Source organism: Nicotiana sylvestris, chromosome 6 (genome assembly GCF_000393655.2).
Source record: "Nicotiana sylvestris chromosome 6, ASM39365v2, whole genome shotgun sequence".
Taxonomy (NCBI): Eukaryota; Viridiplantae; Streptophyta; class Magnoliopsida; order Solanales; family Solanaceae; genus Nicotiana; species Nicotiana sylvestris.
The window spans coordinates 54,764,610-54,778,430 of NC_091062.1; the positions used below are offsets into that span (position 1 = coordinate 54,764,610).

Sequence of the window (13,821 nt, forward strand, 5' to 3'; positions counted from 1 at the left end):
GACCTTGTTCCTTATGCACCATTATAAATAGAGAACTCAACAACCATCGTAAGGGGACGAATTTTCTGACAAGTTGATACTATACTTTGTTCAAAAGCTCAATAATGTTTTATCTTCTTGCTTATTAACACTATTACTACTGCCTTCAGAAGCTTTGCTCTCGAAATCAAGATTGCTACTGTCTTATCTCGATTCAATGTTACGTCTTATATTCTTGTTTAATTTATTTATCATTTTGGGATTAAATCAATTCACTTATCTATAAACCACGTATAAATTCAACTGTACCGTTTTACTGGTAAACAGTTTGGCGCCCACCGTGGGGTTTAGACAGTTGTGTAATTAAGTTGATCCTTACATCTATTACTAACTCGTTTGGTTCTTTGTTCTTAGCAAAATTTATAGAAAATAGCATATAACAGTTTCAACATCGCACACAATATTGAGGACCAAGGAAATCAGCCTCAACATGAGGATTCAATCAGTAATACTCGCAACGAGGGGGATGAGGCCATGTCGGCCAACGGTGGGCAATATCCGCGACATGTTTGAGAAGCAACTTTTGATGATGCTGAAAGCGAGCACGTCATTGAAACAGTAATGATCTTGAGATAGCAACAAAAAGCCATTATAGGACATCTCTCACGACAGGTTCAACTCACGAAGGAATTGAAGCATGCATTTTTAGGTGCTTCTAACAACGCGAATGGACGAGGTCCAGTTCCTCCCGCAAATCAAACAGCTCAGAGGATCGACAAAAACACCCCAAGGGGCGAAGTCGACTTTGATAGGGCCGGAGGGAAGGGTAACGGATCTGGTAACAACAACGAGAATGATCCCTTTAAAACCGAACTCATGCAGTTTATGAGGGAGATAAACACCCGAATAGATCAAATTTCGGGCACCCCACCAGTGTTGAAAGGACCAGACTCAAAGAATAACACCCAGTTGCCATTCAATCTAAGCGCGGCACTAGAATTGATCCCGAAGCGGTTCAAAATGCCAGATGTGCCGAAATATGACGGGTCTTCGGATCCTCAAGAGCATATCACCACCTATACAATGACGGTGAAGGGGAATAATTTAGCTTCCCACGAGATTGAGTCAGTCTTACTAAAGAAATTCGTGGAGACCCTCACGAAGGGGGCCCTATCATGGTATTCACTTTTGCCTGAGCATTCCATAGATTCCTTCGAGATGCGCAGACCCTTTCATCAAGGTCCATACCGGAGCCAGGAAGGTATAGGCCGGAAAGGCCGACATATTCAGGATTGCACAAGGAGAATCTGAATTGCTACGGGAATTCGTGACCAGATTCCAGAAAGGCAAGATGTTGCTCCCGATCATACCAGACGAATGGGCAGCTAAAGCATTCACTAAAAGTCTGAATCCGAGAAGTCACAAAAATTGAAAGAATGTTTGCTTGAGTTTCAGGAAACAACATTGGCGGATGTCCACAACTGGTACGAGTCAAATATAAAAATTGAGGATGATCAGCTCGGTTTCTCGGCATCAACCAAGGGTTGGGACCGGGAAAAGAATAAAGAGAAGTGAAAGGACGATTTCAACACAGATCGACGAACTTCAAGAGGTCAGTTTTTGCCCTATGAAAGGGTTGAAGGACGCGGTGAAAGTTTCTGGTCGGCGGATAGATTCATTACCAATAAAAGAGTTGATCGGGGCCGGAATAACAGGTCATTGCAAGCTACCCCAGGCTTTCTGAATACAACTTCAACGTCAGCATAGTAGATCTAGTATCGGCTATGAGGAACTTTAAGGAAGCACGGTTTCCGAAGCCGATGAGATCCGATCCTAGTCAGAGGGATCCTAATTTATGGTGTGAATACCATGGGACCAACGGCCTTCGGATAAGGGATTCGCTTTTGCTCAAGCACTCCATAGATTACTTCGAGATGTTTGCGGACCCTTTTATCAAGATCCATGTCGAGGCCAAGAAGTACAGTCTCGAAAGGCCGACATATTTAGGATTGCACAAGGAGAATCTAAATTGCTACGGGAATTCATGACCAGATTCCAGAAAGACAGGATGTTGCTCCCGGCCATACCAGACGAATGGTTAGTTGAAGTATTCACTAAAAGTCTAAATTCAAGAAGTTCCGACGCTTCACAAAAATTGAAAGAAAGTTTGCTCGAGTTTCAGGCAACAACATAGGAGGATGTCCACAACTGGTACGAGTCAAAGATAAGAATTGAGGATGATCAGCTCAGTTTCCCGGCATCAACCAAGGGTCGGGATCGGGAGAAGAATAAAGAGAAGTCAAAGGACGATTTCAACACAGATTGACGAACTTCAGGATGCCGGTTTTTGCCCCATGAAAGGGCTGAAAGACGTGGTAGAAGTTTTCTGTCGATGGATAGATTCACTACTAATAAAAGAGCTGATCGCGGCCGGAATAATAAGTCATTGCTGGACAAGGAGTTATCAGGTTCCCGAGATTCCTCCTACCTAGGCTTTCTAAATACAACTTCAACTTCAGCATAGTAGATCTAGTATCGGCTATGAAAAACATTAAGGAAGCATTGTTCCCGAAGCCGATGAGATCCGATCCTAGTAAGAGGGTTCCTAATTTGTGGTGCAAATATCATGGGACCATCAGCCTTCGGACAGGGGACTGTCAACATTTGCGCGAAGAGGTGGCGACATTGCTGAAAAATAGCCATCTCAAAGAATTCTTGAGTGATCGGGCTAAACACAATTACGGTTGCACCTTTGAAAACAGAAGAAAACCCTCCTCGTTTGAAGATCAACATGATTTTCGGGGGGGGGGGGGGATGAGATTAACGGCGTGACATTTTTGCCAGCAAAAAAGACGAAGGTATCAGTAACACATAGTAAGAGACTCTGGGAAGTTGCTGAGGATGACATTACTTTTACGGAGGAAGACGCAGACGGATTGTTGCTGCCGCACAATGATGCTTGGTAATCTTTTTAAATGTCTTAGATTTTAAAATTAAACGTGTTTTGGTGGACCCAAGAAGTTCAGCCAATATTATACAGTGGAGAGTGATGGAACAAGCCAAGCTGACCGAAATCATCATTCCGCCTACAAAACTTCTTGTCGGGTTAAATGTGGCAAGTGTGACAACCCGAGAAGACATCCTTCTGCCAATGAATGTTGAGGGGGTGATTAAGACGACCCTTTTCAAGGTCGTAAATGGCGATATTGGCTATAATATTATCTTGTGGAGACTGTTGTTGCACGAGATGAAGGTCGTATCGTCAACATATCATCAATTGATGAAATTCCTAACTCCCGAGGGAATAAAACAAATAAGAGGAAACCAATCGGCTTTAAGGGAGATAAATGCAATCTCAGTTTTCAGTAGCAAAGGGAAGGAGCATGCATCATAAAAACTACAGGAATCAGCACTTTCTCCCGAACTGAGCAAAGCCAACCAAGGGGAGGAGTCGTCGGAATCCTATCAGGTACCAAGATATTTCCAGGTGCCAGTAGAAAGGGACGCAACAAAATCGATAGCGGAAGAACTTGAGCGAGTCACGTTGTTCCAGAAATTGTTGGAGAGGAAGTTCCACTTGGGGACAGGTCTAAACCCAGAGCTCAATTCTGGATTTATCGAATTTCTAAAATTTAATGTTGATTGTTTTGCGTGGTCGCACGCGGATATGACAGGTATCCCGCCAGAAGTGGGCGTGCACAAACTAAGCCTGGATCCAAACATCTTTCCAGTAAAGCAGAAAAAATGCCCTATTGCCGAGGTTAGAAACAAATTCGACAAAAAGAGGTAACTCGATTGATTGATATCAGTTCAATCCGAGAGGTAAAGTATCCTGACTGACTAATTAATGTAGTAGTAGTTTCAAAGAAGAATAATAAATTCTGCATGTACGTAGACTATAAGGATCTAAATAAGGCGTGCCCGAAAGACTCGTTCCCATTGCCAAATATTGATCAAATGATTGATGCAACGGCTAGACACGAGTTAATGAGTTTCCTCGATGCTTACTCCGCGTACAAACAAATTAAGATGAACCCGGAGGATCAGGAAAAAACTTTGTTCATAACGAACTTTGGCACCTATTGCTATAATGTGATGCCTTTCGGGCTAAAGAACACCGGAGGCACTTATCAGCGCCTCGTAAACAAAATGTTTGAGAAGAAAATAGGGAAAACTATGGAGGTAAAATATATTCATATTAAATACTCGCAACATTAAGCGACACGTGGAGACAAAGACAGAAGTGGAGCAGGTCCGAAGGCAACGATCTTGTTTGTTCCCGAAGGGAGTGGTGTTCATGAAAACGAAATAAATACTTGTCACCCGGTAGCATTTAATGGATTTCTATAACATTAAGTACATAGTCTATTACAGAGAATATGACATTCATTGCTTACCGTTACACATTCTTCAATGTCCATCATAATTGTCATTTAAGAAGGACTTGATCCTAGGACCTTATTCCCTAAGCACCATTATAAATAGAGAACTCAACAACCATTGTAAGGGAACGAATTTTCTGACAATTGATTCTATACTTTGTTTAAAAACTTAATAATATTTTATCTTCTTACTTATTAATGCTATTACTGTTGCCTCCAAAAGTTATGTTCCAGGAATCACGATTGCTACTGTCTTATCTCGATTTCAACGCTAAGTTTTATATTCTTGTTTAATTTATTTATCATTTTGAGATCAAATCGATTTATTTGTTTATAAACCACGTATAAATTCAATTGTACTGCTTTACGGGTAAACAGTCCTGCCACCAAATTTATTAACTTTAGTTCTATCATACACTATTCCAAGTATATGCTGCTCTGTCATGAAATTCTTCGCAAGAAAATTACATCCCTCGTTTACTTTTTTTGTTCAGCTTATAAAATAATTGATGCATCGAATTATTAAAGAAACAAAAAGAAGAGATAAAGTGTTGATATTGTGGGTAAAACTTAAAAGTGACGTGGACAATAAGAAGCATCAGCCCGACAATAAATTGCGAGAAACAAGAATTTCTCTATGCTCTTGACGACTAAAGTGCTAGCATAATTTTGAGCTAATAACATCCACTGCAGCTGTATAAATTATACAAATTCTGTTGTAAAAAATATTCGAAGGAAAGTTATCGAACATTATATTTGAACAAAAAACTATCCAGACAATTTTTTGGTATAAGTAAGTTGTCATATAATTTATAAATTACATTTGAGTTCAACACAAGATTATAAATTTTGAATTTCCTGAACTGTACCAAAAAGAAAAGTTTTATAAAGTCATAAAGAGCAACATAACCAATTTGTTGATTGTTTGTGCTTCTATGTTCTTTAGCTATGTTAGTTTTTCAAGCATTTGCAGTATAACCGGATAATTAGTTATTGATGTTTATGCTAAATCAAATATTTTAATTTTAATTGTCAAAAACTAAAGTAACAATATATATAATCCAACGATGCTTAAGTGAAAAATATGTATATGAAAGATATATGTCTTGCATTTATTAATTAGATGTAAACCTGGTAGATAAGTTTTAGCCTATTTAACCCTATACATAGTTCAATTTTTTTCATTCAATGCTCACTGAGACTGAGTTAGGGAGAAATTCAAAAATAGCCAGATTTACAACTGGTCGTTCAAAAATAGTCCAGTTTCAAAAGTAATAAAAATTTAGCCAATTTTCATGTAAAGATAAATCTGAGCGAAAACACTGTTCAAAATCAGAAAAATACGTCAGTATATTATGCTGGAGTTCCAGCATAAGTATGCTTGAACTCCAGCATATTATACTAGAGTTCCAGGATAAGTATGCTGGAACTCCAGCATAATATGATGGAGTTCCAGCATAAGTACACTAGAACTCCAGCATAATATACTAGAGTTCCAGCAAGTATAATTGTCCAGTATAATATACTGGAGTTTGGAGCACCGGTGCTCCAGTCTCCAGTATATTATATTGGAGTCAGCAAAGTATACCGGTCCAGCATAATATGCTGGAGTTCATACACAGGTGCACCGAACTCCAGTATATTATGCTGGACCGATCTCTGTTGCAGCAAAATAGTGGCTATTTTTCATTGACTTCTTAAACGCTGGCTATTTTTGAATGACCAGTCCGAAAACTGGCTATACCGTGCTATTTATACACTGAGTTACCGTATTTATCAACATCATAGTGGTACCTATGAAGAAGTTTGAATTCATTTCTTCAAGGTAACGTTGATGTATAAAAAGTCCAAAATTCTTCGACTCCCTCTCCTCGTTGACCTCTTGCTATTCCGATTCTTCACTATTTAGGTTAATAATAAAATTTAAATTTAGACCTTAATAAGAATTACATATACCATTTCGAAGGACAACGTATTATATCCTACAATCAAGTCAATGTGTGATACTTCCATTTGAACGTATATTTTTTAATCAAACAATTAATATGAAACTAGCTTAGTATTAAACACTTGATGAAATACAATTATCGTAAGAGATGGTTAGACCTGTGGCTTTTTTGAGCCGAGGGTCTCCTGGAAACAGCCTCTCTACCCTTCGGGATAGGGATAAGGTCTGCGTACATATTACCCTCCCCAGACCCCACTTGTGGGATTATACTGGGTCGTCGTCGTCGTTGTAAGAGATGGTTAGAAAGAAATATTTCTCTAAAAGGTTACAGCATTCAACAAATGCACTCATAAATTTGAAAGCAACTTTGGCAATATTTACTTTACTGTCTACATGACGTTCACACCAACTACCTACTCAACTCAAAAGTCAAAACTAAGAGCTTGTAAGGATGATAACTTAAATGGTATGTTGATTGATCCAAAAGAAACAGAGTCTAAGAAGAAAGTAGAAATGCATAAATAGATGACCATTTTAAGCATTACACTGCCATCAAGGAAACTGGGATGAAACTTCTTTGATACCAACAGCTGCTCCTGCTCCAAAAGGCTCAGTTTTTCACCCAAAAAGGGAAAGAAAGGCAGAGCACAATACTTTCACAAATCCATCAAAGTCCAAGCTGCCTATGTAAACATGATGATTTTCCAAACAAGAAAGAAAGATGGGGAAACAAAGATGTTTCTTAATCTCAGCCTATTGCGGTTGTGCATGAGATGACTTATATTCCAGCATCTCAGCCTTGTATCTCGCCTTATCTCTCACACCTTTTTCCTGATAAACCTGCATTGCGAGTAACACATATTGAAGATGAGTATCAGCTGAGAATTGAACCCCATTTTCCTCTTCAGCATCAAATATATTTACTGCGATATTTTAGTAACTCCAAAAGTTGTCTCCGTCATACTGCGGGCATATCCAAGAATGTCATTTTGCTAATTTTGAGTCTACAACAGAATTTGCAACCAAAGACATACCAGCCACCTTCTCCCCCCAAGGAACAATCAGCTGATGACTTATGAAGCAACCACCCTGGTTAAGGTCTTTTTACTGAAAAGAGGCTACTTTTGACATTTGGAATCATAAAATGCACACAATTACTCAGTGACAAAGGTGGTTAAATACAACATAAAATGCAACTATGCCTTCAAAAAACAATCAACTATGATTCTGCTTAAAAGTCACACAAGAGAACAAGCAAAAAGGGAATAGGTTATTTACAAAGTAACTGTATAATGACAATAGCAACATGTAAATTATCTCCAGGTACAAAATTAAATCCTCATTTCCCAATTATTTTTATCAGCAAAAAAGGAAAAAAGGGTTTACTGAAATGATTCCAGCCTTCAGATGCAGTTTGTACACAGTAAGCAATAAACTAAAAAAGTGAAAGTTTAATGTGTCAAGCCATTTTATCCAACCTGTTTCTCGGCCTCTGTAAGTAGACTCCAAAGAAGTCCAATCCTTTTGCTGATAGCTCTCTCTTGCCCCTGATATGAAGGTTTCAACCTGGCATAATGCTCAGCAAAGAAAAAATTATAACCACTTCGATTTGACTTGGGTCGAGAGGGGTCCTTCAAAGCCAACTTGCGTCTTTTCCTGATCCGTTGGGAAGGCTTAGCTGAAGTATTAACCCTTTGGGACTGGTGTAGCAATGCAGGTGTATGATAAAGTACACCACTTAAATTCTCCGAGCCCAGGTTCACAGTGATTACGTAACCATAATCAAACTTTGCATCAATGGTTCCAATCAGTGAACTTCCAGCCTCCAGATTATAACTCACTACAGTTACAAGAACCATAAAATTGTATAGCGATGACACAAGCTAAGTATGTCAATCCACTATAAAACAGGACATTACAAAATACAAAGGAGCTAAAAGGGAAACCATGAAAGCCAAGTTGCAGGAGAGAAAGAAATCTCCGTACAAGGAATATCAAGTTTCAATACTTCTTTGTTGTAGCTCTCTTAAAATTTCAAACAAATAAAAGGTAAAACATTCTCTAACATGCTATACCAAACTAATGGGGCATAAAGAAACATACACCGGAGGAAGGATCTCATGATAGAAAATTAAAGTCTTAAAAGATTGGAAGCACACCTGAACATTGATTCGTAGCAGCATTATCATTGTTAGCATGTTCAGCTACAGAGTCAGTTACATTTCTATTTGTAGGATCTGCAGAACATATAGAAGAAGTCTCCCAAGTTTTTATTTTTATAACAAAAACTTTAAAACAACAAATACGGGTAACTTTATTGCAAAAGTTTCATGATACCAGCCACAGAGACAGAAGGTTCTTCTTTCCGAAAGTAATAAACCTGCTCGAAATGATAAAGCATGGATAGATAGTACTTCCGCAAGACAAATGATGCACTGGTCACAGAAGATGGAAATCTGAATATTCCTTTCACCTCCCCCCATTTTCGCTCTGTAATAACCTGCAGCAAGTTCCCAATATAAAACCCGAGTGAACTCCAAATCACATTAGACCAACCAAATTGAAGGGGGACAAATTATTTTAGTCCTGATAAAGAAAAAAGGTAGGTTTGAGAATGTCCAAGCAGCAATAATTTCACTGAATTAGGTTCGAGAATAACAAAGAAGAAAGGAGGTTTGACTATGATAAAGCAGCATCAGCTGATGCCATCCATGAGTGCTTGAAGAAAAATAAATCAAAACAATACAAACCAAAACCACTAGCCTCACTGCATTACAGGCACAAAGGACTTTAGAAAAGTGCCAAACACTATTAATTTTTGTTCAGGCAGTTTGCAAATACACAGTTTTATTACTAAGAGACAAGGGGTTGTTTGGTTTAAGGAATGAGGATATTTATTCCCAGTATAAAATTCAGCATTACTTATATAGCGTTTGATTTGCAATATTAAACTTCTCATTACTAATATAGTCTCCATATAACTGATGGAACATTTGGTCTCCGATATTAAGCTCCGCAAAAGTACTACACTCTGCATAAGTTATGCGGTGCTTAATATCAGAAAACACTGTACCAATCAACAAAAAGAATATCAGAGAACACTGTATCACTAATACTGGTATAACTTATGCAAGAATCCATGTATTAATTTATACTAGATAGAATGTAGAGTAAGAATACATGTATTAGCAATACCTTAATAAGAGTATTAAAAGATAAAAATGCCCAGAAAGTAGGCAATCAAACATAACAATCCTCATTTTATTACCCACAGTTTACAACATCAACATACCCAGTATTAACCCACACTGTGGGGTCTGGGGAGGGTAGTGTGTACGCAGACCTTACCCCTACCTTGTGAGGATAGAGAGGTTGTTTCACTTATTATTCACGGTTTAATTCACATATTGTTTTCACTGCCGCATAACAATTCTTACATGATTATTCACCACATAAATAATTCCTACATTATAATCCCTACATAACTAAACCACAAACCAGACGACCCAAAAGAGTATATTCTAGATTTTTTGCATCTCTGAGAAAGACAAAGTAATTTGATTTTGTAAGTGATCCTTTGAATACTATCCTCTCAGATATGCATCAATGTCCTTTTTTTGATCAAGTAGATATGCATCAATGTCCTTGTAACTGAAAGTTAAGTTGCCTCAAATGCCAAGAGGTTGCTGAAGTGGTGAGGAGTATGACCTTGATGAATAGGTGCCTAATTCATGAATTTCAAGGTGCAATATCCATTGAGTGAAACTCCTTGGAATCAGCTCTACAACCAAGGATGAGTTACCCTTTTATGTGAATAGCCACCCTCATGTTTGAGCCTAGTCCAAAGTTATCTCTTGTATATACTAGTTTATTATTAGTTGAAGATGAATGGGGACAGATTTTGAAGAAAAAGTAATCCCCCTGAGGATCCTCATGATGGAAGGTCGCATCTCTTTTTTGGTTTTCTCATCTTTTCTCCCCTTTATCCTCATTCCTCTAAAGCTACAACAAACAGCTGCTATATATAAAGGAATCACCAAAATTCCCACTATTTTTCCTTAGAAATTTCCTACCTCAGCAGTTATAGCAATTACCAGGCCACACCTGTGCATTCAAGACTAAACATATTTACTCAAAATTTCAATGTCTCTTTACCGAAAACGTCTTATGCAGATATGCCAAAAACAGCCAATGGAGCCTTTTAGAAGTATATATCTCGGATATTAAATAAGAACATTGTGCACGTCTGTACGTTTTTGCGAAGTGGAACATGTGTTTCACAAATGAAACCAGAATAAGAAGAGGAAAAGCTTGGAATCTTTGGACTAGCATTTGACAGAGATAAGGTTAAAGGTTTAATATTCAAAGCCCATTATTACACTTAACATAATTTAGGTCTTGGATACCCAATGTAACCAAAAGAAGAAGATTTAGTGTCATGCGTCAACATGCTTACTTTTTACTGTAGTTTCCATATTGAAGGTTCTCTCTCCAAAGTGAAAGCAAATATGTGTGTAACTGAAGCAAAACGTTTGTTTGTACATACCTTTTCTATTCCACCTCGAGACGTAACCTCAATAAAAAGACGGTGTAGATCTAGCGGTGTTCCTGCTACAAGAGGGATCCTGTACAGTGGGAAGAGTTAGAATAAAGGAAGAAAAGATCATGCCAACATTTTTGAGAAAAAAGAGAACAAACCAACTTGATCACTGACTTTCTGATTACTTTCTAAGCAGTAAGCAAGTTAGACAATTCGAAGCAACCTCTTTAACATGAGCTGCAATTCGCTAAAATACAATTAACTCATACCAACTTCAGCAATAGACTCATACCAAGGTTCTCACAAATGACATAAAATATCTTCTTTCCCTATAATTAAATCACAACAGATAAAACCATCAGTGTATATACTTGCGACATTGTTTCTGAAGGGCAATCAACCATCTCTTCCTAAACTTCGCCTCAGAAGATTTTTTTTTTTTTTTTGGTGAAGTAACTTTACCTCGGTAGATTTCATTTTCTTACTTCATCATTCTAATTTTCTTTAGACATTACTGTTTATTTACGCTTTTTTCTTATATCCACTAACCAAGAAGCTTAGAGTATAATCTGTGCTTCAGTATACTAAATTTTAGAGCCAATACTTGATGCATGTACATCTCCTGAACACAGATGATAGTGAGTGAACAAAAAGAACTATGTTCCATATAGTAAAGTATAACCCCATTAGGTATTCATGTACAGTGGCGGATTTAGAGGGGCGGAAGGGGGGTTCGCCTTCGCCAAAATATTACACTGTATATATAAGGCAAAATCTGTTTTTTACCTCTATATATTAAGCTTTGAATCCCCTTGACACAACCCAAAAGAATAGCTTAGTGGTCAAGGAGGTTCAAAACTTTTGTAAGGTCATAGGTTCAATTCCCAGTTTCCCACTAGCTATAATCTTTTTCAACTTTTTTTTTTGAACCCCCTTAGCGGAAATCCCGACTCCGCCACTGTTCATGTATTGACAGTAAAATGAAGTATTTCTCAGGTTTGCGTCTTTTCCACAAGTCCTTAATGATATTCAAGGTCAGTAACACATTTTAACAAAAACATAAAGCAGCAATGTATTGCATCACCACAAGTCAAAAAGTACAGTTTCTATTTATGGCAGTCAAACTTTGCCGGAAAACACAACTTCAACTGTATGGAACCAGCAGGTGAACTTTCAAATCCTAATGAGATGGAATGTGCACTCAATCTGTTAACTGTTCGACTGTAATAATGAGTGACAAACTCATCAATATAAGAATGCCAATTTTATGATGTAAATACAGGATCCAATGAATCTAATTTGGATATGGCATTTACTTGGCTTGAGAAGTGAATGCATAGTTTCTCCCACACTGATTTACCTTATTGGCGTCCTAACAGATTACTTCCTCAAGAACGCATAGCTGTCGAGCTAAGGAATAGAGAACAAGCATTAGGTTATGACAGTATCATGCAACCAGTTCTATGGTCAATAAGATGGAATTAAACTTTGTCTCCAAGAATTACTCTCCAAGATGAGGACTTTGTCATCTTACAAGCTAGTAAAAATTCTTTATCTACATTGGTTTGACTCCCATTACAACAAAAAAGTTCTTAATTTATTACGCTTTTTAATCAAATAAAATGTAATTTATTAATGATGGGAAAACTCCTGTAGGCTGTATAGTATACTAAAAGAGTAGAGAATCTTCAGATAGACATGATTATCCACCAAAGACACCGAATCTTCTATACAAGTAGGAATGCCATGGTTGCACCAAAAAGACACTAAACATGGGAGGCAATTCCTCGGTTGCGCAAAATCAATCTCTTTCTCTTTAAAAGCTCGACTTCCATATTGTCCACATAAGTGCTAAGGGAGCAACATACCAAGCCTGGCGGCGTCTTTTAAAAGCCCAACTAGATTGTGCATCCTTCAAAGTACCAGGCATGGTCCATTGTATCCCAAAACTTAAAAGGTGACGCAGGTCAAGCATTACGTTCACCTTGCGCGCAGAGGAGCAAATACACACCTTTTACTACTACGTTTGTTAATAAAGAATATGTATAGAACTATTTATACTCCTATTAAATTTGGTAACCTTGAATTACTACATGTAAAGTGAACCTTACAGAATATAATTACAAAATCCCCCCAGCCTTGTGAGAGATTATACAGACACCAGCCTTCTAATATGCGGGCCCCGGTACTATCCATGTTCGAAGAACCCTGAGACGACTGCAATGAGCAAAAATCTCACTTATCGGCCTAAAGGACGAGCAAACATTTGACTTGAGACGGCCCTGTCTTGTATCGAAAGATTTTCTATGCTAAAAGAGGGAGGAAAAAACTCAAGAAGCAAGACGCATAATCTAAACATTTTCAAATAACGAAAAGTTAAGTAATTGAAGGTAATAGAAGAAGGGACTAACTGGAAATTGGTAGGAAGGGATGCAGAGAATTGCTGAAGTTTGTTCCAGAAAAGTTGGGAATTTTGAACAATTTGTTGGTACTCAGCTTCGGGCTTAGGGTAAGAGAGAGGCCCTCTTGGGTACCCTTCCGACTGCAGCTGCAACTGCGACTGCGACTGCGACTGCGACTGCGATTGCTCACTACTTTTCTCATCAGCAGCATTGTTGGACATCTTCTCTTGCTCTGGGCAAATTAAATTTTAACGACAAAACTATATGATATAGAAGATTTGTCTCCTAAATACATCCGCCAAGAAAAGGACTCACCAGTTTACTTTTAGTGAAAATACTAAATCTTATACAAATATATTTTTTAGTATGACTAAACTATCCTTATTAAATATTAGTGAGTATTGAGAAAACCTTTTAGGATATGCACACAAGGATAAAAGAGTAAAAGCAAATTAAATTTTTTCTTGATTACGGGGTATTTATTTTGAACGAAAATAAAAAAGTAAACTACTTATTGTGAACCAAGTTCCGTATGCACTTTCTGTAGCTTTTACTCTTTTTTAAACCATC

At 37.8% G+C, this 13,821-nt stretch overlaps 1 protein-coding gene across 1 annotated transcript; it reads right to left on the reverse strand.

Moving 5' to 3' along the window:
• Window positions 1-6,642: 6,642 nt before the first annotated feature.
• Window positions 6,643-13,562, reverse strand: LOC104223858 (high mobility group B protein 10-like). The gene is made up of 6 exons (XM_009775368.2): window positions 13,261-13,562; window positions 10,856-10,934; window positions 8,647-8,809; window positions 8,469-8,546; window positions 7,788-8,149; window positions 6,643-7,149 (listed from the first exon to the last, which is right to left on the reverse strand). Exons 1-6 carry the CDS (start codon window positions 13,470-13,472, stop codon window positions 7,063-7,065), a joined length of 981 nt encoding a protein of 326 aa, XP_009773670.1. The 5' UTR covers window positions 13,473-13,562; the 3' UTR covers window positions 6,643-7,062.
• Window positions 13,563-13,821: the final 259 nt, after the last annotated feature.

What these genes read in the sequence shown, in the direction of transcription:
- LOC104223858 (XM_009775368.2), bottom strand. Translation starts at nt 13,472, where the DNA reads ATGTCCAACAATGCTGCTGATGAGAAAAGTAGTGAGCAATCGCAGTCG. An exon ending in CTCGAGGTGGAATAGAAAAG is followed by an intron (nt 8,810 to 10,855) that starts GTATGTACAAAC and finishes AACTTGCTGCAG; the next exon opens with GTTATTACAGAGCGAAAATG. An exon ending in TTACAGAGGCCGAGAAACAG is followed by an intron (nt 7,150 to 7,787) that starts GTTGGATAAAAT and finishes CTCGCAATGCAG; the next exon opens with GTTTATCAGGAAAAAGGTGT.